Source organism: Ranitomeya variabilis, chromosome 7 (genome assembly GCF_051348905.1).
Source record: "Ranitomeya variabilis isolate aRanVar5 chromosome 7, aRanVar5.hap1, whole genome shotgun sequence".
Taxonomy (NCBI): Eukaryota; Metazoa; Chordata; class Amphibia; order Anura; family Dendrobatidae; genus Ranitomeya; species Ranitomeya variabilis.
The window spans coordinates 16,340,735-16,366,825 of record NC_135238.1 but is presented as its reverse complement, the minus strand read 5'-3'; the positions used below and the strand labels follow the sequence as shown (position 1 = coordinate 16,366,825).

The 26,091-nt window shown below is 48.7% G+C and overlaps 1 protein-coding gene across 5 annotated transcripts in view; it reads left to right on the top strand.

Annotated features, from left to right (window-relative positions):
* The window catches only part of SEPTIN12 (septin 12), a 111,210-nt gene extending 86,298 nt beyond the window's left edge, over positions 1 to 24,912 (top strand). For 2 of the 5 annotated variants that reach the window (XM_077274224.1, XM_077274225.1), the window contains 9 exons: positions 13,084 to 13,281; positions 16,601 to 16,717; positions 16,825 to 16,906; positions 19,372 to 19,509; positions 19,806 to 19,923; positions 20,185 to 20,280; positions 20,420 to 20,516; positions 21,336 to 21,387; positions 23,150 to 24,912. In XM_077274224.1, coding sequence (XP_077130339.1) covers positions 13,084 to 13,281; positions 16,601 to 16,717; positions 16,825 to 16,906; positions 19,372 to 19,509; positions 19,806 to 19,923; positions 20,185 to 20,280; positions 20,420 to 20,516; positions 21,336 to 21,387; positions 23,150 to 23,273 — 1,022 coding nt within the window. In that variant the 3' untranslated portion in view covers positions 23,274 to 24,912. Of the gene's footprint in view, positions 1 to 2,876; positions 2,965 to 10,419; positions 10,693 to 13,083; positions 13,282 to 15,840; positions 16,123 to 16,600; positions 16,718 to 16,824; positions 16,907 to 19,371; positions 19,510 to 19,805; positions 19,924 to 20,184; positions 20,281 to 20,419; positions 20,517 to 21,335; positions 21,388 to 23,149 lie in introns of those variants that run through there. The other 3 variants (XM_077274226.1, XM_077274227.1, XM_077274228.1) reach the window with 3 other exon arrangements.
* The last annotated feature ends 1,179 nt before the right edge of the window (positions 24,913 to 26,091 follow it).

The following is a 26,091-nucleotide window of genomic DNA, read 5'->3' as shown; positions in this document are numbered from 1 at the left end:
AATAAGATTAGATACACAGCTCAGCAGACAGTATCACACAGGATAGGATTAGATACACGGCTCAGCAGTCAGTATCACAGGATGGGATTAGATACACAGCTCAGCAGTCAGTATCACCCATAATAAGATTAGATACACAGCTCAGCAGACAGTATCACACAGGATAGGATTAGATACACGGCTCAGCAGTCAGTATCACAGGATAGGATTAGATACACGGCTCAGCAGTCAGTATCACCCAGGATAAGATTAGATACACAGCTCAGCAGTCAGTATCACCCAGGATAAGATTAGATACACAGCTCAGCAGTCAGTATCACCCATAATAAGATTAGATACACGGCTCAGCAGACAGTATCACACAGGATAGGATTAGATACACGGCTCAGCAGTCAGTATCACACAGGATAGGATTAGATACACGGCTCAGCAGTCAGTATCACACAGGAGAGGATTAGATACACGGCTCAGCAGTCAGTATCACACAGGATAGGATTAGATACACGGCTCAGCAGACAGTATCACACAGGATAGGATTAGATACACGGCTCAGCAGACAGTATCACACAGGAGAGGATTAGATACACGGCTCAGCAGACAGTATCACACAGGATAGGATTAGATACACGGCTCAGCAGACAGTATCACACAGGAGAGGATTAGATACACAGCTCAGCAGACAGTATCACACAGGATAGGATTAGATACACGGCTCAGCAGACGGTATCACAGATGATGGGATTGGGTACTGTGCAGGATATATTAGATACACGGTACTCTCCATTGTGTCCCTCTGGTCGTATTCCAGTATGGACCAGTCCGTACATGTGGATGATGAGCCGTGTAATGGCTCCTGCTGTGTGAGATCGCAGACGTGTGTGTCTGGGGCAGATCCCATTATTATCCGGCCTGTGACGCTGCTTCGTCCTAGAAAACCTTCCCGTCTATTCCTCTGGGGACGGCAGACACTATAATGGTTCTCACCTGCCCCAGTTCTCTCCTCTCCACAGGGTCCGCACAGTCAGGACCTCACCTCTTGGCGACGTGTCGTACATATACGGTGGAAGCGCCATCACTATATGGCGTGGGCGCAGGGGCTGAGACCGCTGCAGCAGGTACCACCCTCAAATGGCTGCATGCACTATAATTTCTATGACTATGAAAAGTCATACACAATAAACGGGGGCCCAGAGATCTGCTCGATCCCCCCCAAACAGAGACATACGTCTCCATGTGGTCATTTTCAGTTGCCGGCAACGCCCTGTAGATTAATTTGGAAATCACTGAGTTAACCGTGAAGGATCACTTTAGATCCTCCCTCAACAGGCTCAGTGGGCGTTACCCGTGGTGTCACTGGCTGCATGCACTGGGCTCAGTGGGCATTACTTATAGGGTCACTGGCTGCATGCACTGGGCTCAGTGGGCATTACCCGCAGTGTCACTGGCCGCATTCGCTGGGCTCAGTGGGCATTACCCGCAGGGTCACTGGCTGCATGCACTGGGCTCAGTGGGCATTACCCGTGGTGTCACTGGCTGCATGCACTGGGCTCAGTGGGCATTACCCGCAGTGTCACTGGCCGCATGCGCTGGGCTCAGTGGGCATTACCCGCAGGGTCACTGGCTGCAAGCACTGTGCTCAGTGGGCATTACCCGCAGTGTCACTGGCTGCATGTGCTGGGCTCAGTGGGCATTACCTGTGGGGTCACTGGCTGCTTACACTGGGCTCAGTGGGCATTACCCATGGTGTCACTGGCTGCATATACTTGGCTCAGTGGGCATTACCCGCAGGGTCACTGGCTGCATGTGCTGGGCTCAGTGGGCATTACCCGCAGGGTCACTGGCTGCATGCACTGGGCTCAGTGGGCATTACCCGTGGTGTCACTGGCTGCATGCACTGGGCTCAGTGGGCATTACCCGCAGTGTCACTGGCCGCATGCGCTGGGCTCAGTGGGCATTACCCGCAGGGTCACTGGCTGCAAGCACTGTGCTCAGTGGGCATTACCCGCAGTGTCACTGGCTGCATGTGCTGGGCTCAGTGGGCATTACCTGTGGGGTCACTGGCTGCTTACACTGGGCTCAGTGGGCATTACCCATGGTGTCACTGGCTGCATATACTTGGCTCAGTGGGCATTACCCGCAGGGTCACTGGCTGCATGTGCTGGGCTCAGTGGGCATTACCCGCAGGGTCACTGGCTGCATGCACTTGGCTCAGTGGGCATTACCCGCAGGGTCACTGGCTGCATGCACTTGGCTCAGTGGGCATTACCTGCAGGGTCACTGGCTGCATGCACTTGGCTCAGTGGGCATTACCTGCAGGGTCATTGGCTGCAGCCGCTGTAGTGTCAAAAGCCAACACGGAAGCACTGCCTCGTCAATGGTGAGACTGGTTATTCTCAGTTGTCATCTGAACACCCATAGCTGCAGTGTAAAGCATAGGGGACTAAGAGAGCAGCGATTAATAAAATGGAGTCTGTACGAGAGGGGTGAGAATTAGAGCACGTCGAAGAATACCAAAAATACTGTATACTTTAACTTATATAGGTGGGAACATGAAAGTGATCTCGACCTTGACAGGACGAGTGAGGAGTCAAGGTCACAGTAACATCTGGGTAATTGCTGAGAGAAAGTTGCGGTGCCATAATAGATGATAATTGCCAGGTTGGAAAAATGGCATCGGCCGGATGAGGGAAGGTGTTAACTTGTAGAGGTGACAGGTATGGGGACCAGACATGAACGTCTGTCAGATGAAAACAGACTGAAAGCCGCCATAGGTGACCACAAAACTAGACCATTCAACCAATCAGGTCACCGCTTTCATTTTCAAAAGGGCCTTTGAATTATGAGAGCTGGAATCTGATTGGTTGCTATGGTGAACAGCTCCATTTTGCTCCCCATCTCTGTGGTGGACATCTTGTAGTCACCTAAAAATACACAATCAAAAAATGGGGACAACTTCGCTGAAAAGTGAGTGGAAAAGAAATGGCAACACTCACGTCTCTGTGTTCGTCGTTAGTTTTTACAGTGGTGTCATATCTGCTGGCGGTGTGGTCTATACTGAATTTATAAAGAGGGCACCATTTTTTATGTGATTTTGTTCCTACATGTCTTCTGGAGGCGGCCATGTATCTAGGCCGGGATGTTGCATCGGATCCGCCATATCTGGTAGCAGTAAATTATAAAGTATTATGTACGGTTAACTATTGCATTACCGGGTCTCTCACCGGGCAATTAGGAGTTAATAGTAGAGTTTGCAAAAACTTTGCCCCCTTTCCCCAGTGCTGGTTTCTGGATTATATCAGGGTGGTGGGGTGAGGATTCCCCGAGAGGGGCGTCTACGGCCGGTGCAGGCCTTACAAGGATTTGTTATGTCCTCCCGGTTCAGCGTTTTTAATAAATCCTGCTCCCTTGTACAGTGATATTATACACTGTGTGTACAATCAATATGGCCGCCGCAAGGTGGGAAACCAGGGGGCCGTGTGGCGGTATAACCAGACATGTCAGATGTCAGCCAGCTCTCCCATCCCCCTGTACATCATGTGATATACTCAGTTATACTCCAGTCCCTTCCAGAGCTGCATTCATAATTCTGCTTAGAGGAGCGTTGCACAGTGAGATCCCAGGTGTCAGGTTATGTATCACAACAAGGTCAGGTGCTGCCAAAAATGTGAATGCAGCTCTAGATGTGACTGGAGAAAATGTCAATAAATCCCCAAATTAGTAACGCAAAGTATTGGAAAAATTATAGGGTCTGGAAGGGGTTGAGACACTTACGGGAGTCCCCATGTCTGAGCCTCTCATAGGGGCACCTGTGTGTGAGAAACCTATGGGGTCCCTGTGCCAGAGACACTCATGGAGCACCCCTGTCTGAGCTACTTATGGGGCACCTGTGCCTGAAAAATGTATGGAGGTCCCATGTCTGACCTACTTGTGGGGGTCTCCATGCCTCAAATACTTATAGAGGCCCCTGAGTGTGCAACACTTATAGAGGTCCCCATGCCTGAGACGCTTATAGGGGACCCATGTCGGAGACACTTATAGGGGTCTCCGTGCCTACGACACTTATGGGGGCTCCTGAGTGTGCGACACTTATGGGGGTCACCATACCAGCAACTATTTTTCTGTCTTCACACATGGTAAATCTCCATAACCCTCATTAGTGCCATTGAGCCACTTATGGGGGTCCTGATGCCTGAGGCACTTATGGGGGCCCGGGAGTGTGTGACACTTATGGTTTTCCCATGCCTAACACACTTATGGGGGCCTGGAGTGTATGAGACTTATGGGGGTCCCCATGCCTGACACACTTATGGGGGCCCGGGAGTGTGTGACACTTATGGGGTCCTCATGCCTGAGGCACTTATGGGGGCCCTGGAGTGTGTGACACTTATGGGGGTCCCCATGCCTGACACACTTATGGGGGCCTGGAGTGTGTGACACTTATGGGGGTCCCCATGCCTGACACACTTATGGGGGCCTGGAGTTTGTGACACTTATGGGAGTCCCCCTGACTTAGACATTAGGGGTCACCATGCCAGCAGCTATTCTTCTGTTTTGACACATCGAAAATGTTCGAAACCCTTCTTTGTGCCATTGTACGACACTTCCATCCATGATATAGGTCTATGGTAGAATTGGGTTTCTACGGTCGGTCATGTTTACCTCACTTTCACCATTCACACCCCAGTATTACACAGGACAGGCTCCAGTAATGGCGGCCAGAGGTTCTGGACAGAGTCGGTGCGGCAGCAGACAGGACGGGCCCTTTGTTATGGAGGAGCTGTGTTTGCTCACGTCTGTGGGAACAGCGGCAGAGAAGAGTCTCATATAAAGGGGCCTTGTCTGCCCGCGCCCCTCCTGCCCGCGCCCTCACTGTATATTTTCCTGTCAGACACACTTAAACATGGCCGCCATCTGGCTTTCCAGGGAATACTGCAGTGGATAGTAACATAACAAGACGGCGCAGTGTTTAATATACGGAGCCCTGGTCCTCATCACAGACCGTCATGGCTGCCAGACCTGGCGGTCATTGCAGATCCTATGGACGAGGGACACTGTCACCTCATCAGTAATATCATCAAGTATTGATGAAGATGACGGCGACATCGCAACCTCCATGTCATGTGGCCAAAGCCTCCATGCAGCTTGAGGTCATTCAACGTTGCCCATGGCGGCCATCACAGGCCGGTTGACATTTTATAGGCCTCACGTGTTTTTCTCAGATTTGTTGTTGGCAATGGCCCTAAAGTCTGTACAGGGTATAAGGAAGGCTGAAGAGGAGTGCAGGAGGCTTCATTTTAGGGGTTTTGACAGATTTTTTCTCTTCTGTAATTTCTGGTTACCAAAAAAAGTCTACACGTCCCTGTTAAATGCTAGCTTTTTGCCATGTAAAAATAAATCCTGTCCAGCAAAATTAGTTTAGATCTTTTTTTTTTCCTTTAATGTCACCAATAATCTGTACAAATCCATTGACAAACAAACTGGAAAAATAAAATTAACAAAACTATAATAAAGTGATGAACACCCTCTTGTAGTTGGAGATGTGGTTGTGCTCAGAATTAGGCAATCACCTTTAACCCCATGTTACATAGTAGTCAGTGCACTGCCGCCATCATTTATAGGGATCCTGATTTACCCCATAAAATGTTTTGCTGTTCTTGGTGGATTTTCCTGACTTTTTCTGGTCCGTAAACAGCTGACAACACAGCAAAGGGATCTCACTAGTGAAATTTATTAGTTAGGAGAAGAGTGTAAAAATTTTTTCAAGACATTAGACAAACCATGGAGCACTGTGAAGATGTCAACAAGAAGTAGAGTAAATTTGTCTCAACATTACCTAGAACCGGATATACTAGAAAATTGATGAAAAGGCCAGAAGAAAATTGGTCCGGGAGATTGCCTAAAGGCCAACGCAACATTAAAGGAGCTGCAAAAATTTCTGGCAAGTCATGGTTGTGTCCCACATGTGACAACAATCTCCAATATGTACATCCTGTTGGGTTGGGTGGCAAGATGGAAGCCTTGTCTTACTAAGATAATCATCCAGGCCTGGCTATGTTTGCTAAAACATCTTATCAAGTCCGCCAAAAACATGTGGGAAACTTGTTATGTCTGAGACCGAGGGGGAACTTTTTGATCATAATTCCAAAAGGTGCAAAGCCAACACTGCACATCACCAGAAGATCACCATCCCCACAGTGAGGCATGGTGGAGGCAACATTGTGTTTTTGGGCTGTTTTTCAGCAACTGGAACTGGGGCTTTAGCCAAGGTAGAGGGACTTATGAACAATTCCAAATATCAAAACCTTCAGACCTCTGCTGAAGAGGAATTTCATGTTTCAGCACAAGAACAACCCTAAGCGACCTTCAAATCACCAAAAGAATGGCTTCTCCAGAAGATGAATGTTTTGGTAAGGCCCAGGCTGAGCCCAGACCTGAACCCAAGTGACAATCTCTGGGTGACCTGAAGAGGGCGCTGTACACAGTAGATGCCCCCACAATCTGACAGATGTGGAGCTACTACAAAGAAGAGGGGGCAAAGATTGTCAGTTCTAGATGTGCCGCGCTGATAGACTTCGACCCAAAAAGACTCAATGCCGTCAGAAGTTCAAAGAGGACTTCAACAAAGTATTAGTTATAGGGTGGGAATATTTATGCAACAATATAATTTCACTTCTTTATTTTTCTTTTTTCCACCTGAATTTATTTGTTTTTCTGTAGATTTGTACAGGCTATGGTCGAAAATAAATAAAGGTGTAAAAAGTTCTGAAATGTTTCTTCTTGGTAGGATTTATTTCCATGACAAAGACCTGGCATTTCAACAGGGGTGTGTAGACTTTTTATATCCATTGTATAAAATTTTTTCAGATACAGGAGTCATGGTGACAACCCGAGTGTGAGCCGTCCTGTCGACTGTGTTGGTTGTCACCCAGTTTTCCCAGGTACTGATATAACTGATGCACAGAAGTGACTGACGAGGGCGGCCCGGGACTGACACTGGGGGGCTGACCTCAGACCCCGTACAAGTGGTGAGTGACGGGACGACCTCCCGGTGACATCGGACCAGTCAGAACCAAAACCATTTCCGTTTTTTCTGTAGAAACTTCTGGGAAACGTGTGTTCCTACAGATACGACGGCAGCAAATGGGAAGTTACCTCATTATAAACCTGCAACGTCAGATAAAGGCAGCGGCCAGAAGAGGAAGCGGCGCCTGACAGCGCGGAAGACAGCGGTTATATGTAACAGGGCTGCTGAGCTGCTGTATCTAAGCCCATGTGTAATGCTATGTGCACCATCCGCATATTCAGTCCTATCTCCGGAGCTTTGTATCTAATCCTGTGTGACATTGCTGAGCCGTGTATCTAATCTTATCCTGTGTGATACTGTCTGCTGAGCTGCTGTATCTAATCCAGTCCTGTGTGATACTGGTTGCTGAGCCGTGTATCTAATCCTATCCTGTGTGATACTGGTTGCTGAGCCGTGTATCTAATTCCATTCTGTGTGATACTGTCTGATGAGCTGCTGTATCTAATCCTATCCTGTGTCATACTGTCTGGTGAACTGTGTATCTAATCCTTTCCTGTGTGATACTGCCTGCTGAGCCGTGTATCTAATCCTATCCTGTGTGATGCTGCCTGCTGAGCTGTGTATCCAATCCAGTCCTATGTGATACTGTCTGCTGAGCAGTGTATCTAATCCTATCCTACATGATTCTGTCTGAGCCATGTATCTAATCCTCTCCTGTGTGATACTGTCTGCTGAGCTGTGTATCTAATCCTATCCTACTGTCTGCTGAGCCATGTATCTAATCCCATCCTGTGTGATACTGTCTGCTGAGCCGTGTATCTAATCCTATCATGTGTGATACTGACTGCTGAGCTGTGTATCTAATCCTATCATGTGTGATACTATCTGCTGAGCTGTGTATCTAATCCTATCATGTGTGATACTGTCTGCTGAGCCGTGTATCTAATCTTATCATGTGTGTGATACTCTAAACTAAGCTGGTGTATGGGATAATGTTATTCTTTCATCATGATAGGATTAGATACACGGCTCAGCAGACAGTGCGATACAATAGGCTTAGATACATCAGCTCTGCAGTATCCTCCCAGCTCCCCCACAACCCCCATTCCGCTGTCCCCCCTGCTTTGCCTTCTGTCCCTTCTCCCCCATTGTCCTGGCTTTCTGCAGGCCGGGCCTCTGGCTTCCAGACCCGCTCGCTCTTTTGTTTCCCGCTTGCTCTGAATAGAGCGTATTCCAGGAGATCAGGGGTTGTCAGGACATAACATTTCTGTGTGTTTAAATATGCCGTCTTCAATCGCAGCCGACAGGGGCCAAACACCCCCCAGAGCCCGCCGCGGGACCAAACACCCCCAGAGCCTGCAGCAGGGCCAAACACCCCGGGAGTTCGCAACGGGGGCAAAAAACCCAGAGCCCGTTGCGAGGCCAAACACCCCCAGAGCCTGCAGCAGGGCCAAACATCCCCAGGGCCAAACACCCCCAGAGCCTGCAGCAGGACCAAACACCCCCAGGCCAGAGCTCGCAGCAGGGCCAAACCCCCCCAGAGCCTGCAGCATGGCCAAACACCCCCAGAGCCTGCAGCAGGGTCAAACACTCCCAGGGCCTGCAGCAGGGCCAAACACCCCCAGAGCCTGCAGCAGGGCCAAACACCCCCAGAGCCTGCAGCAGGGTCAAACACTCCCAGGGCCTGCAGCAGGGCCAAACACCCCCAGAGCCTGCAGCAGGGCCAAACACCCCCAGGCCAGAGCTCGCAGCAGGGCCAAACCCCCCCAGAGCCTGCAGCAGGGCCAAACACCCCCAGAGCCTGCAGCAGGGTCAAACACTCCCAGGGCCTGCAGCAGGGCCAAACACCCCCAGAGCCTGCAGCAGGGCCAAACACCCCCAGAGCCTGCAGCAGGGCCAAACACCCCCAGAGCCTGCAGCAGGGCCAAACATCCCCAGGGCCAAACACCCCCAGAGCCTGCAGCAGGGCCAAACATCCCCAGGGCCAAACACCCCCAGGGCCTGCAGCAGGGCCAAACACCCCCAGGCCAGAGCTCGCAGCAGGGCCAAACCCCCCCAGAGCCTGCAGCAGGGCCAAACACCCCCAGAGCCTGCAGCAGGGTCAAACACCCCCAGGGCCTGCAGCAGGGCCAAGCACCCCCAGGGCCTGCAGCAGGGCCGAACACCCCCAGGGCCTGCAGCAGGGCCAAACACCCCCAGAGCCTGCAGCAGGGCCAAACACTCCCAGGGCCTGCAGCAGGGCCAAACACCCCCAGAGCCTGCAGCAGGGCCAAACACCCCCAGAGCCTGCAGCAGGGTCAAACACTCCCAGGGCCTGCAGCAGGGCCAAACACCCCCAGAGCCTGCAGCAGGGCCAAACACCCCCAGAGCCTGCAGCAGGGTCAAATTCTCCCAGGGCCTGCAGCAGGGCCGAACACCCCCAGAGCCTGCAGCAGGGCCGAACACCCCCAGGGCCTGCAGCAGGGCCAAACCCCTCAGAGCCCGCCGCAGGGTCTGGAGAGCAATGGTGGACTTTAAGGGTTAAATGAGCCCTATATCATATAGGTAATAGTCTTCATGTGACGTAGAGACTCAAAGTCCATATTCCTGCCGCTCCTTCCCCACCACAGGAGGCCGGGACACAAGGGCTGGTAGGTACGTGGGCACCGCCGGAGGGTCGGCCTCCTCTATCATCACAGCCCCATGCACCGGTGTCTGGGAAAGCTGGATGATGATCAATATGGCCGCACTCCCATAGGGATTGGCTCAGGATGTATCACTGTACCCACAGCTGAGGGTCTGTTACAGTGTCTCAGGTGGTCTCCAGACTGATACATTTTACCTGCACTGACACATTGTAGCAAGCAGGACGGGAAAGAGCTTTGTGCTGCTTCACTGTCACAGTCCTGCTGCGGAGCGAATGTGTCACAGCTGAGGGTTTGTTACACTTGTATCCCGACTGACGCTGCACTGATACATTGTAACAAACAGGAATGCAAAGAGTCTTGCGCTGCTGAGGAGTTCACAGCGCCATTGAGGGGTCACAACTGGACGAACCCTCAGCTGTGAGACCATGTAAGCAGTAATGTTCCCATTCACTGACAGCTAGCAGAGATCCTGAAAATGGGAGAATGTATCTAAGAAAGTGGCAGAAATGCAATAATGACCGGAGGGCGGACCCCTAATATCTGCAGGTTCTGTCCTGATACATGGGGTGTGAGGAGCAGGTGCCATCGGCTGGCGGACCCCCGCTGTCGCCCATCAGCAGCTCTCAGCTTATCATTCCCCTGTCTATAATTGGAGCTGATTCCCTGTCCGTTAATTGGGCAGTTGTGGGGGTCTCTGTGAGGGGAGGGGGCCTTCTGCGGGGCCTTACTAACCCCATTGGCTCTTAAAGGGTTATTATTTGCCATTCCAGTCACGTGTGCCTATAACGCAGGGTCTTTGTTGTCTCATCCCAGTGGGGGGGCTTCTATAGAGAGGGGATGAGCGTCAGGGAGAGACCGCTGTGCCCACCATAAGGTCCAGCCACTCCGTGTCCCCATCCTCCGCACGCCACCGAAAACAAAAAGGATCCTGGATTGTTCTGGCCGATTCCAGGGAGACGGCGGTGGAAGATTCTGGGGTCTTCATGCTGCTGAGGAGGAGACTGGTCGCCCACCCTATCGATCAGTGCGAATAGAAGGGAGGTATGATTGGCAGCGGGATTATTGGGGGCTGAGGTAGGGGGCACCATGGGGAGGGAAGGGGTTAAATAGACATGGCATCCACCACCATGCTCCCTGCCCAGACCATGCTGTAGAGAAGAAGGGCGAAACGCAGAGGATGGGAGCGGGCTACTTCACCGACCGACATCTTAACTCCGCCACTCAAGACCACCTACCGGCCCTACATTTCCACCTCTGCCCACCATGTGCTCTCCATAGTGCTCTTCTGTGAAGGGTTAACTGGGCCACCAAGCTGGCCAATGGCGAGGTCATTTAAGGTGATGCCATCACTGGATGGAGTTGGGAAGTTTTCTCCATCTGGATCTGGAGCAGGCGCCTCGGCCGCAGCCTCTTGCTTCTCATCCGACCACTCTGTCGCCGGGGTCTTCGTTGGCCATTGGGTTCTGTTGAATTTGTGTTGACTTTGCAGTATTGATCTGGAGCCAGCGCCTTCATCACAGACCCTCGCTCTGTATCTTATAACTTTATATATCCATCGTATATCTTTACTTTGTATCAGTTCCTTTTTATACTCGGCCACACAGGTTGGTTTGTGTTGAGATTTTCTGCGTTGATCTGGAGCTGGCGGACCTCCTCACAGTCACTTGCTCTATATCTAGAAAACTTTTTAGTCTTGTGTATCCATCTCATCAGCGTTAGTTTATAAAAGATCCTTTGGGTTTCTTTGGCCTTACAGATTGATCCATTGGTTTGTGCTAAGTTTTTTTTATGTTGATCTGGAGCAAGCGCCTGATAAGCAGTCACTTACTTCTTATCCGATGTGTCTTCTAGATTGTTAAATGTCTTTCCTGGTTTCTGTATGAAGCTCCATTCTTGCTGTATTGTGCAAGGTTACTAGGGCGAGGGTGTGAATAATATATGCAAAATATGCAAATAATATAATGCAAATTACTGCTCACGTATCATCCAACACATGAGGTCCATCTATGAAGAAGGCCACAGGCCATTACTAATCAGAGACATGGGGAGAACATGTCATGTGGGGCTCCGAGACTAGTCTGTGTGATGAGTCTGTTTCACAATGACCTTTCCCTTTAAGAGGAGCACTGCATTGGTCAACTCATTCAAGCCTTAATGCAGCGTAATGTATAATTAATTCATCACTGTGTGATTATCAACAGGTATGAAGGATCCAGATCTCTACAACACAGCACTGAGGTATAATACAGGGTGTAACTCAGGATCAGTAATGTAATGTATGTACACAGTGACTGCACCAGCAGAATAGTGAGTGCAGCTCTGGAGTATAATACAGGATGTAACTCAGGATCAGTAATGTATGTACACAGTGACTGCACCAGCAGAATAGTGAGTGCAGCTCTGGGGTATAATACAGGATGTAACTCAGGATCAGTAATGTAATGTATGTACACAGTGACTGCACCAGCAGAATAGTGAGTGCAGCTCTGGGGTATAATACAGGATGTACCCCAGGATCCGTAATGTAATGTATGTACACAGTGACTGCACCAGCAGAATAGTGAGTGCAGCTCTGGGGTATAATACAGGAGGTAACTCAGGATCAGTAATGTAATGTATGTACACAGTGACTGCACCAGCAGAATAGTGAGTGCAGCTCTGGGGTATAATACAGGAGGTAACTCAGGATCAGTAATGTAATGTATGTACACAGTGACTGCACCAGCAGAATAGTGAGTGCAGCTCTGGGATATAATACAGGATGTAACTCAGGATCAGTAATGTATGTACACAGTGACTGCACCAGCAGAATAGTGAGTGCAGCTCTGGAGTATAATACAGGATGTAACTCAGGATCAGTAATGTAATGTATGTACACAGTGACTGCACCAGCAGAATAGTGAGTGCAGCTCTGGAGTATAATACAGGAGGTAACTCAGGATCAGTAATGTATGTACACAGTGACTGCACCAGCAGAATAGTGAGTGCAGCTCTGGAGTATAATACAGGAGGTAACTCAGGATCAGTAATGTATGTACACAGTGACTGCACCAGCAGAATAGTGAGTGCAGCTCTGGAGGATAATACAGGATGAGTAATACATGTGAATGGTGACGTAAATTGATGAAAATCCCCAGGTAGATACATAAGCGTTTGTGGTTGATGGGCACCATCTTTGAAAATTGGTGGTATACCATAATAACAATAATAATAGAAGGGTCATAGCTGGCAGTGATTGGGTTAATGGTTTAGGGTCACTGTGGAAGCCCCTCTGTTTCCTTCTGTCCTCTGATCTGATTTCGGCTCTGATTCTCTCTGTGCTCTGGATTGGGTGCAGTAGATGAAGGGTTAAGTCGCACCCAGACGTCTTCGCCGTTTCTCGTTTTCCTGCTGATGGTTTTCTCCTGACAGTGTCTTCCTCTTTCCTTACAGATCTGAGCCCGGGGCCGGACGGTGCGAGCAGCGGCAGCAGGATGGAGGAGCTGAGCCTGGTCAGAGCGGCGGAGGACACCAAGATGTGCGAGGATCTGGGCCGGGAGCCGTTCGGCTACGTGGGCATCGACTCCGTGCTGGACCAGATGAAGCGCAAGGCTATGAAATACGGCTTTGAGTTTAACATCATGGTGGTGGGTGAGTGGAGACGTGGGGCGACGGCCGTCTCTCCTCCATGGTCTGTTAGCGGCACTTTTGGAGATATTTTTTGCCACAATTTAAAGGATTTTTTCGAGGATGATTGTTCTTATATTTGTCAAAAATGATGTCATCATCATCCAGTCACACACTAACCTGCTATGTGCTGTGACCTCACTGCTGTAGTGATGTCATCATCATCCAGTCACACACTAACCTGCTATGTGCTGTGACCTCACTGCTGTAGTGATGTCATCATCATCCAGTCACACACTAACCTGCTATGTGCTGTGTGACCTCACTGCTGTAGTGATGTCATCATCATCCAGTCACACACTAACCTGCTATGTGCTGTGACCTCACTGCTGTAGTGATGTCATCATCATCCAGTCACACACTAACCTGCTATGTGCTGTGACCTCACTGCTGTAGTGATGTCATCATCATCCAGTCACACACTAACCTGCTATGTGCTGTGTGACCTCACTGCTGTTGTGATGTCATCATCATCCAGTCACACACTAACCTGCTATGTGCTGTGACCTCACTGCTGTAGTGATGTCATCATCATCCAGTCACACACTAACCTGCTATGTGCTGTGACCTCACTGCTGTAGTGATGTCATCATCATCCAGTCACACACTAACCTGCTATGTGCTGTGTGACCTCACTGCTGTTGTGATGTCATCATCATCCAGTCACACACTAACCTGCTATGTGCTGTGACCTCACTGCTGTAATGATGTCATCATCATCCAGTCACACACTAACCTGCTATGTGCTGTGTGACCTCACTGCTGTAGTGATGTCATCATCATCCAGTCACACACTAACCTGCTATGTGCTGTGTGACCTCACTGCTGTAGTGATGTCATCATCATCCAGTCACACACTAACCTGCTATGTGCTGTGACCTCACTGCTGTAGTGATGTCATCATCATCCAGTCACACACTAACCTGCTATGTGCTGTGTGACCTCACTGCTGTAGTGATGTCATCATCATCCAGTCACACACTAACCTGCTATGTGCTGTGACCTCACTGCTGTAGTGATGTCATCATCATCCAGTCACACACTAACCTGCTATGTGCTGTGACCTCACTGCTGTAGTGATGTCATCATCATCCAGTCACACACTAACCTGCTATGTGCTGTGTGACCTCACTGCTGTAGTGATGTCATCATCATCCAGTCACACACTAACCTGCTATGTGCTGTGACCTCACTGCTGTAGTGATGTCATCATCATCCAGTCACACACTAACCTGCTATGTGCTGTGACCTCACTGCTGTAGTGATGTCATCATCATCCAGTCACACACTAACCTGCTATGTGCTGTGTGACCTCACTGCTGTAGTGATGTCATCATCATCCAGTCACACACTAACCTGCTATGTGCTGTGACCTCACTGCTGTAGTGATGTCATCATCATCCAGTCACACACTAACCTGCTATGTGCTGTGTGACCTCACTGCTGTAGTGATGTCATCATCATCCAGTCACACACTAACCTGCTATGTGCTGTGACCTCACTGCTGTAGTGATGTCATCATCATCCAGTCACACACTAACCTGCTATGTGCTGTGTGACCTCACTGCTGTAGTGATGTCATCATCATCCAGTCACACACTAACCTGCTATGTGCTGTGTGACCTCACTGCTGTAGTGATGTCATCATCATCCAGTCACACACTAACCTGCTATGTGCTGTGACCTCACTGCTGTAGTGATGTCATCATCATCCAGTCACACACTAACCTGCTATGTGCTGTGACCTCACTGCTGTAGTGATGTCATCATCATCCAGTCACACACTAACCTGCTATGTGCTGTGACCTCACTGCTGTAGTGATGTCATCATCATCCAGTCACACACTAACCTGCTATGTGCTGTGACCTCACTGCTGTAGTGATGTCATCATCATCCAGTCACACACTAACCTGCTATGTGCTGTGACCTCACTGCTGTAGTGATGTCATCATCATCCAGTCACACACTAACCTGCTATGTGCTGTGACCTCACTGCTGTAGTGATGTCATCATCATCCAGTCACACACTAACCTGCTATGTGCTGTGTGACCTCACTGCTGTAGTGATGTCATCATCATCCAGTCACACACTAACCTGCTATGTGCTGTGACCTCACTGCTGTAGTGATGTCATCATCATCCAGTCACACACTAACCTGCTATACGGTGACATCACTGCTGTAGTGATGTCATCATCATCCAGTCACACACTAACCTGCTATGTGCTGTGTGACCTCACTGCTGTAGTGATGTCATCATCATCCAGTCACACACTAACCTGCTATGTGCTGTGTGACCTCACTGCTGTAGTGATGTCATCATCATCCAGTCACACACTAACCTGCTATGTGCTGTGTGACCTCACTGCTGTAGTGATGTCATCATCATCCAGTCACACACTAACCTGCTATACGGTGACATCACTCTCCTCAGTATGACGTCCCCATCCAATCACAGACTGACGTGTCATGCGCAGACCGTGTGACCAGACAATTAGCAGCACTTAGCAGAGCTGTGTGGTGTGAGCGGCGTCCTTATCAGTCACCCTGGTCCCCGGCTGTGGCAGTGCCGCTCTGCCACCTACACAACATGCTGCCGCTCATTATATAAAGCAGCAGGCGGGGAAGCGAAGACGCCGCCATCCTGCAACTGTCATTATCCCGTCTTCTGCTTATAGAGCTGTGTGCTGCCGGCAACACCACCTGGGGGGCTAGAAATGTTACCTCAGCGCCCCCATCGTGCCCGGGGGTACTCACATAACAAGATGGGGCAGGAAGCCAAGACATATGTAGCGGTTTATAGCGGTAATATGTACAACTATATGGCGGTATTATGTAGTCTGTTACAGTAGTGTTATTTGGATAGAACAGATTATTCTGGCGCTATATGGCGGTATTATGTAGGTTTACAGGCATATTACATATTATTTACATTGTATGTGGATACTACGTATTTTTTGGACGCCATATGACGGAATAATTTTATTTGGATGTTACACATATGGCGGTATTACGTAGTTTTATTTGGCCACTATATAGAGATTTATGGTTATTTGGTTTCGTAGTTATCAACGTTTGTTCATTCACATCCGGAGCTGCGTGTACTATTTTTCTGGTTGCCATTAGAAACAGACAGCAGCGTTAGCTCCGCCCCTGTCAGACATGTGACCGACCGTTAAGCTCCCACAATGCTCTGCTCTTGGGTAACAGGAAATGATAGGGGTGGGGGGTCAGTATTCATTTTCTGTGATCTAAAAGTGAAGAAATGTCCTTCTATCTGCAGGTCAGAGCGGACTGGGCAAATCCACCCTTGTGAATACGCTCTTCAAGTCAAAGGTGATCCGCAAAGCGCCCGGCGCCGGGATCCCCAAAACGTTAGAAATGAAAGCCGTCAGCCAAGGTGAGAGGTCGTGTGTACCCCGGATGGGGGCAAAGAGCGCGCTCCAGAACCTGAGGGGACCAAAGTCTCGTCCTTGGCTGTCACGTTAACCATCTGTTCACCCGCAGTGGTCGAGGAGCGAGGGATGGAGATGAGGCTCACGGTGATCGACACGCCAGGATTCGGAGACCAGATCAATAATCAGAACTGGTAAACGCAACATTGTCCAAGACTCACCCCAGGGTAACGGTAGGCTCGGACTGGCCCACGGGAGAGCTGGTGAATTCCCCGGTGGGCCCCTCCACAGGGGCAGTAGATACCATAGCCAACTACTAAGGTTAGAATATTGAAACCCAGCAGAATTTATGACCGAAGGTAACGTGGACGTAGCTAAACATTGGGCCCTCATAGTCAATGTCAACGTCAGGTCGGGAAGCCCGGTCCGACACGTCTCCCCGCACCGCAACCTGAAGAGGAAGACCTTCTAGATCCATCATGATCAATGAAGTTTATTTAGGAGGTCAAAAAACAACAGATTTTTTTTCGAGCAGCTTATCTTAACTCCTCGTGGTTTGTGGAGAGTTTGTAATCCTAAACGCACCTTGTACATGACTAAACTCGGGTAGAGATGCCGATATTTTCAAGCAGAAGACGCTTCAGTAAACCATTTTTGTTTTTTCTTTGTCATTTTTCGGTCGTTTCCTGAGCATTTTTCCTGTATTTTTGGCTTGCCAGCATTTTTTTTATTTTGTTTTTTTTAGGTTTTTCCCTGTTTTTTTTGCTACGTCTTTTTTACTGTAATTTTCGCCCCATTGAATAGTGAAAAAATGCCAATGTTTTTTTTCTAATCCAAGATTGTGAAAAAAATATTACAAAAAAATCCAGACATCTTTCAAGCTTTCCCATTGACTTGTGTTATAAAGTCTGTGGAGCGGAAAGTAGCGGAAGAACGGGACGGTCACTTCTTTTAAATGTTTGGTGATTTTAGAAACCTAAAGCGATTAAAAGATGTTCAAAAGCCTGAAGATGTGTACAGCGAGTCTCTATACATACAAATGCAGATGCTCAGTCTTTTCAGCATTTTTTGACTATTTTCTTTAGGTGGTTTCTATAGCAGAATCCTCCAGAAAAAGACGCCATCTTGAAGACTAGTGCATAAAGGGGCACTTTCTGGCATTTTTACTTAATAGGGGACACTTGTGGCGCTTTTACTTAATAGAGAACACTCGTGACATTTTTACTTAATCGACGACACTCGTGGCATTTTTACTTAATAGGGAACACTCGTGGCATTTTTATTTAATAGGGGGCACTCGTGGCATTTTTATTTAATAGGGAACACTCGTGTCATTTTTACTTAGTAGAGGACACTTGTGGCATTTTTACTTAATAGGGGACACTCGTGGCATTTTTACTTAATAGGGAACATTCCTGACATTTTTACTTAATAGAGGACACTCGTGGCATTTTTACTTAATAGGGGACGCTTGTGGCATTTTTACTTAATAGGGGACACTCGTGGCATTTTTGCTTAATAGGGAACACTCGTGGCGTTTTTACTTAATAGAGAACACTCGTGGCATTTTTCTTAATAGAGGACACTCGTGGCATTTTTACTTAATAGGGAACACTCGTGGCATTTTTATTTAATAGGGGGCACTCGTGGCATTTTTATTTAATAGGGGACACTTGCGGCATTTTTCCTTAATAGGGGACACTCGTGGCATTTTTATTTAATAGGGAACACTCGTGTCATTTTTACTTAATAAGGGACACTCGTGGAATTCTTTACTTAATTGGGGACACTCATATAATTTTTAACTTAATAGGGGACACTCTTGGAATTTTTAATTAATAGAGGACACATGTGGCATTTTTACTTAATAGAGGACACTTGTGGCATTTTTACTTAATAGGGGACACTCGTGGCATTTTTTACTTAATAGAGGACACTCATATAATTTTTAACTTAATAGGGGACACTCTTGGAATTTTTACTTAATAGAGGACACTCGTGGCATTTTTCTTAATAGAGGACACTCGTGGCATTTTTACTTAATAGGGAACACTCGTGGCATTTTTATTTAATAGGGGGCACTCGTGGCATTTTTATTTAATAGGGGACACTTGCGGCATTTTTCCTTAATAGGGGACACTCGTGGCATTTTTATTTAATAGGGAACACTCGTGTCATTTTTACTTAATAAGGGACACTCGTGGAATTCTTTACTTAATTGGGGACACTCATATAATTTTTAACTTAATAGGGGACACTCTTGGAATTTTTACTTAATAGAGGACACTTGTGGCATTTTTACTTCATAGAGGACACATGTGGCATTTTTACTTAATAGAGGACACTTGTGGCATTTTTACTTAATAGGGGACACTCGTGGCATTTTTTACTTAATAGAGGACACTTGTGGAATTTTTACTTAATAGGGGACACTCGTGTCTTTTTTACTTCATAGAGGACACATGTGGCATTTTTACTTAATAGAGGACACTTGTGGCATTTTTACTTAATAGGGGACACTCTTGGAATTTTTACTTAATAGAGGACACTTGTGGAATTTTTACTTAATAGGGGACACTCGTGTCTTTTTTACTTAATAGTGGACACTCGTAGCATGTTTACTTATTTGTTAAGATAAATATTCATCTCTTTGCTTTAGTTGGGACCCGATTATCAAGTACATCCATGAGCAATATGAGAAGTATCTGAGAGAGGAGATCCTGGTTAACCGAAAATGCAGAATCCCAGACTCCCGGATTCACAGCTGCATCTACTTCATCCCCCCTACAGGCCACTGGTGAGTTGTGTTATGAAGTAAAGGTGGGCACCTCATGTTTTAGTCCTCAAACGGTCTCAAAATGTGGGATGGGGGGAGAGTGTAAAATTGAATATTAACTTTGTCACCTGCAGTACCACTTTTCACCACCGCATCATAAATGTTTAATTTGCATAGACTTTATTGCAACAGCGCCCTCACTTAGAGGTTCTGGAGCTAGAAAATGTTGTTTTTTGGGACATGATAACTACAGAATGGACAATTCCTTAGAAAGTTCAGATTTACTATTCAATTTATTACGCTGTTCACTTTGTTAGGCTGAGACCCCTAGACCTGGAATTCATGAAACGTCTGGGCCGTATTGTGAATGTAGTTCCCGTCATTGCAAAAGCTGATACTCTGACATTGGAGGAAAGAGAAGAGTTCAAACAGAGGGTAAGTGCCTAATACAGAAGGACCGGGGTATATATATATATATATATATATATGTATATGGCACCAGCAGGAACCTGTGGTCATGTGTCCTCACTAAGGCCATCCAGAGCCTATAGACACATGAATGGGTTCATCATGTTTTATTGGACTATGCTGCCCCCTAGTGGCTCAGCAGTGACCTGCAGCTTACAAGAGAGCAGCAGATAGAGGGGTCTCTCTGATCCAACATCTTCCCTAAGTGCTGCCACGTGTCCCCCATAGATAAGGAAGGACCTGCAGACCCACGGGATCAGTGTGTACCCCCAACCGGAGCTGGACGAAGACCCAACGGAGACTTTAATAAACGACAAGATCCGGGTAAGCAGGGGGTGCCCAGTGTTTGGAGGTGCACAAATCTCTTTGCTGACCGCGTACATTGGAACAAACCCTCAGCAGTGTGAGCAGATTATTATTATTATGTGTAATGTATAACCGGATCTGCGTTTCCCTCTTGCAGCAGAAGATCCCTTTCGCCGTCGTTGGGACGGACGAGGAACATCACGTGAACGGCAGGAGGATCCTGGGGCGGAAGACCAAGTGGGGCATCATAGAGGGTGAGCCGTCCTAAGACCCCCCATCCGTCTTCCTCCTCCCCACAATTAATAAGGGTGTGCGGACTCGTGTGCTCCAGGCACCAGTATTCCCAGTATCCCCAGTATGACAGCGCACAGTCAGTAGGGGAGCTGCTTCTTTCTCCTAACACCTATGGATTAATGGCTGTCGATCATCCCCATAGCCCGTCCGTTTGCCAGGATCGGCTCCCCCCTCTCTAGTGGAGGGAGCGAGGTTCTGCAGCATCTGGTCTCCATCACGAAGAGATCTCGGCAGACAGGTCAGGAGGAGAGCAGGCGATAACGGAGGCTTTCCAGCTGCTGCCTGACATGGACCTGCCGTGCCGGAGAGAGACGTCCCCCCCCCAGAGCCAAAAAACAATAACCATGACCATAACGTGACATCTGATAATCCAGAATATTCCGATAATCCAGCACCAGACTGAAGACTGGATGATGAGCTTGTCATCCGAAGGTCAAACCCCCACAACGTTGTCATTTGTTTTACTAATTATCAGACTAGTTCCTGTAATGAGGGGAGGGGGCGGCATTCAAGGACAGCGATGACCCCCGCAGACCACCACTGTTCACAATAAGACACGAGGATTTAGGAAAGCCCCATGGAGCAGAAGGGACCCCTACAAGAGGGGCGACTATGATGGGGGAGGGGAGGTCATATGTGATGTATAGGTAGGAGTCAGCGTTCTATAGCTCGTGCCCCCGCCTGGATGTGAATAGATGGAGAGCCGGACCCCCGGGTGGTCAGTACCCCCCAAATGTCAGACCCCCCAGAAGGTAACATTTTGTGCTTCTTTATTGCAGTGGAGAACACGTCGCACTGCGAATTTGCTGATCTGAGAGATTTGCTTATCAGGTGAGTGAACATTTACAATTATTTTTCCCCAAATTTCAGAATTGGGCTGAAACAGCTGAAACAGCCCCATCTCCCCCAATGTCAGACAATCCCTTTATCACGTGAATCCTAGTAGGAGTAAAGGAAGCGAACGACGACTGATAGCGACACAGTGTTATTCTGCACTATTCACACAACACGGGCTTCTTAAAGGGGTGAAGGAGGCATGGAGGGGGTGTGTCCAGGGAGGGTGTGTCCGGGGAGGGTGTGTGTCCGGGAGGGTGTGTGTCCGGGAGGGTGTGTGTCCGGGAGGGGGTGTGTCCGGGAGGGTGTGTCCGGGAGGGGGTGTGTCCGGGGAGGGTGTGTGTCCGGGGAGGGGGTGTGTCCGGGGAGGGTGTGTCCGGGGAGGGGGGGTGTGTCCGGGAGGGTGTGTCCGGGGAGGGGTGTGTGTCCGGAGGGTGTGTCCGGGGAGGGTGTGTGTCCGGGAGGGTGTGTCCGGGAGGGTGTGTCCGGGGAGGGTGTGTGTCCGGGAGGGTGTGTCCGGGAGGGTGTGTCCGGGGAGGGTGTGTTTGGGAAGCAAGTACCAGTGGGGAAGTGTCTGGGGAGGATGTGTCCGGGGAGGGTGGTGTGTCCGGGAGGGTGTGTCCGGGGAGGGTGTGTGTCGGGGAGGGTGTGTGTCCGGGAGGGTGAGGGTGTGTCCGGGAGGGTGTGTCCGGGGAGGGTGTGTGTCCGGGAGGGTGTGTCCGGGGAGGGGGTGTGTCCGGGAGGGTGTGTGTCCGGGGAGGGTGTGTGTCCGGGGAGGGTGTGTGTCCGGGAGGGTGTGTCCGGGGAGGGTGTGTGTCCGGGGAGGGTGTGTGTCCGGGGAGGGTGTGTGTCCGGGGAGGGTGTGTGTCCGGGGAGGGTGTGTGTCCGGGAGGGTGTGTGTCCGGGAGGGTGTGTCGGGGAGGGTGTGTGTCCGGGGAGGGTGTGTGTCCGGGGAGGGTGTGTGTCCGGGGAGGGTGTGTGTCCGGGGAGGGTGTGTCCGGGGAGGGGGGGGGGGTGTCCGGGAGGGTGTGTCCGGGGAGGGGTGTGTGTCCGGAGGGTGTGTCCGGGGAGGGTGTGTGTCCGGGAGGGTGTGTCCGGGGAGGGTGTGTCCGGGGAGGGTGTGTTTGGGAAGCAAGTACCAGTGGGGAAGTGTCTGGGGAGGATGTGTCTGGGGAGGGTGTGTCCGGGGAGGGGGGTGTGTCCGGGAGGGTGTGTCCGGGGAGGGTGTGTCCGGGGAGGGTGTGTGTCCGGGAGGGTGTGTTTGGGAAGCAAGTACCAGTGGGGAAGTGTCTGGGGAGGATGTGTCTGGGGAGGGTGTGTCCGGGGAGGGGGGTGTGTCCGGGAGGGTGTGTCCGGGGAGGGTGTGTGTCGGGGAGGGTGTGTGTCCGGGAGGGTGTGTCCGGGGAGGGTGTGTCCGGGGAGGGTGTGTGTCCGGGAGGGTGTGTCCGGGAGGGTGTGTCCGGGGAGGGTGTGTGTCCGGGAGGGTGTGTCCGGGAGGGTGTGTCCGGGGAGGGTGTGTCCGGGGAGGGTGTGTTTGGGGAGCAAGTACCAGTGGGGAAGTGTCTGGAGAGGGTCTGTCTGGTGGGGGTGTGTTTGATGGGGACGTACTGATGGGGTTGTGTCTGGTGGGGGTGTACTGATGGGGGGACGTCTGGTGGGGGTGTACTGATCAGGGGACATACGGGAGTAGCGTATATCTCCGGTTTTTGCTTAGATGGAGGTCTCCTTCAATAGATTGTTTCTTTTTCCCCTCTTATAGATCAAACCTGCAGGACCTGAAGGACATCACCCACAACATCCACTACGAGTCCTACCGGATCGGCCGGCTGAACGAGAAGATGAACGGCACTCCGTCACAGCTGAAGGCTCCGTCCAGCCTATGAGCCGCGGGCGATGCCTGCGTAATGGACGTATCGGCTCACTGCCGGACTTGCTGCACCCTGGACAGCAGCAGACTCACCACCACGAGCGCCGATGTATCTGTCAACACTGCCAATATATATATACCAGAGATGCCGGGCACTGCCAGAGTCTTCTACTGACCACGGCTCGGCGATGTCCAATGTCGATCACTCATAAATCCAATTGATCACCTGTCATTCAAAAGCAGCGGGTACAGGTGAAAGGCAACAGCCCAAATGAATTGGCTGCCACTTGGGAGCCGCCATTGCTGACAAACACCACACATTATTTAACACTGGTGGACGTCTCAATGTTGGTCTACCAAATAAGCGTTAGAGGAACCTCGATGGTCACTCAAGTTCTCATCTAAAATGTATTGTGTGGAACCGATGCCAAGATGAATGTCCTCACGTCACATTAGTGCCAGTCTATGAATGATACCCACGCTCGTTACCGCTTTACCTAAAAGGTGCACTCCTCTAGAGAACCGTTCTATGGTCATGACTACCAGGTTGTCTGACTCACTGGCCAACTATCGGCTACTCAGTGGACTTGCATTCCATCATCACCAGCTTGTATGCCCAACATCCCATCACCACCAGCTTGTATGCCCAATATCCCATCACCAACAGCTTGTATGCCTGGCATCCCATCATCACCAGCTTGTATGCCCAACATCCCATCACCACCAGCTTGTATGCCTGGCATCCCATCATCACCAGCTTGTATGGCCAGCATCCCATCACCACCAGCTTGTATGCCCGGCATCCCATCACCACCAGCTTGTATGCCCAGCATCTCATCACCACCAACCTGTATGCCCAACATCACCACCAGCTTGTATGCCTGGCATCCCATCACCACCAGCTTGGGATGCCGGGCATACATGCTGGTGGTCATGGGATGCCGGGCATACATGCTGGTGGTCATGGGATGCCGGGCATACATCACCACCAGCTTGTATGCCCGGCATCCCATCACCGCCAGCTTCTATGCCTGGCATCCCATCACCTCCATTCAGCTGTGATTGGCCCCCAAGGACGACACAAGCCTGATCCCACCATGTTTCTAGTCTTATCACATCCACCTTGTCTTGCGGGCTGAATGTACACCCGTTATTACACCAGTCTGAGCCGCTGATTGTTGGCCCGTGCCCACAGTCCGCCACCAGCTATAGCAATATACAACTGCAGTATCGACCAAAAATCCATGAGGAGGAGACGGCCGGCGTGTGGCCTGTGACATTTCTATTTTCCTAAGATTTGTATATGTTTCTATATAAAGGACCAATATTGTAAGAAAATTAACCCAAGATGGGGCCACGGAGACGGATGTGTGGATCGCTGCCCTCCAGGAGGAATGATGTCTACAGGAAGGAGAGATTCTTCAATGGACATATCAGACTTTAAAGAAAGAGAAGACACAATTATATAAAATGTTATCGCACACAGGTTTTTTTTTCTTCAGATCTTTTTATCAAATTACTTACAATATGAGAATCTTTCATCTTGTCTGTTTTATATGTAAAGCGAAACCGGGTCCATATTGTATCTGCTATTATTTTCTATACTGTTCCCTGAGTCTGAGATTATCTATAAATAAAAAGTATTTCAGACCGGACCTTACATCTGTAGATAATATATCAATGAGTGGAAGAAATGCTTCCCCCCTATGTACAAGAATATAACTACTATAATACTGCTCCTATGTACAAGAATATAACTACTATAATACTGCTCCTATATACAAGAATATAACTACTATAATACTGCCCCTATGTACAAGAATATAACTACTATAATACTGCTCCTATGTACAAGAATATAACTACTATAATACTGCCCCTATGTACAAGAATATAACTACTATAATACTGCCCCTATGTACAATAATATAACTACTATAATACTGCCCCTATGTACAAGAATATAACTACTATAATACTGCCCCCTATGTACAAGAATATAACTACTATAATACTGCCCCTATGTACAAGAATATAACTACTATAATACTGCTCCTATGTACAAGAATATAACTACTATAATACTGCCCCTATGTACAATAATATAACTACTATAATACTGCCTGCTATGTACAAGAATATAACTACTATAATACTGCCCCATGTATAAGAATATAACTACTATAATACTGCTCCTATGTACAAGAATATAACTACTATAATACTGCTCCTATGTACAAGAATATAACTACTATAATACTGCTCCTATATACAAGAATATAACTACTATAATACTGCCCCTATGTACAAGAATATAACTACTATAATACTGCTCCTATGTACAAGAATATAACTACTATAATACTGCCCCTATGTACAAGAATATAACTACTATAATACTGCCCCTATGTACAATAATATAACTACTATAATACTGCCCCTATGTACAAGAATATAACTACTATAATACTGCCCCCTATGTACAAGAATATAACTACTATAATACTGCCCCTATGTACAAGAATATAACTACTATAATACTGCTCCTATGTACAAGAATATAACTACTATAATACTGCCCCTATGTACAATAATATAACTACTATAATACTGCCTGCTATGTACAAGAATATAACTACTATAATACTGCCCCATGTATAAGAATATAACTACTATAATACTGCCCCTATGTACAAGAATATAACTACTATAATACTGCCCCTATGTACAAGAATATAACTACTATAATACTGCTCCTATGTACAAGAATATAACTGCTATAATACTGCTCCTATGTACAAGAATATAACTGCTATAATACTGCTCCTATGTAG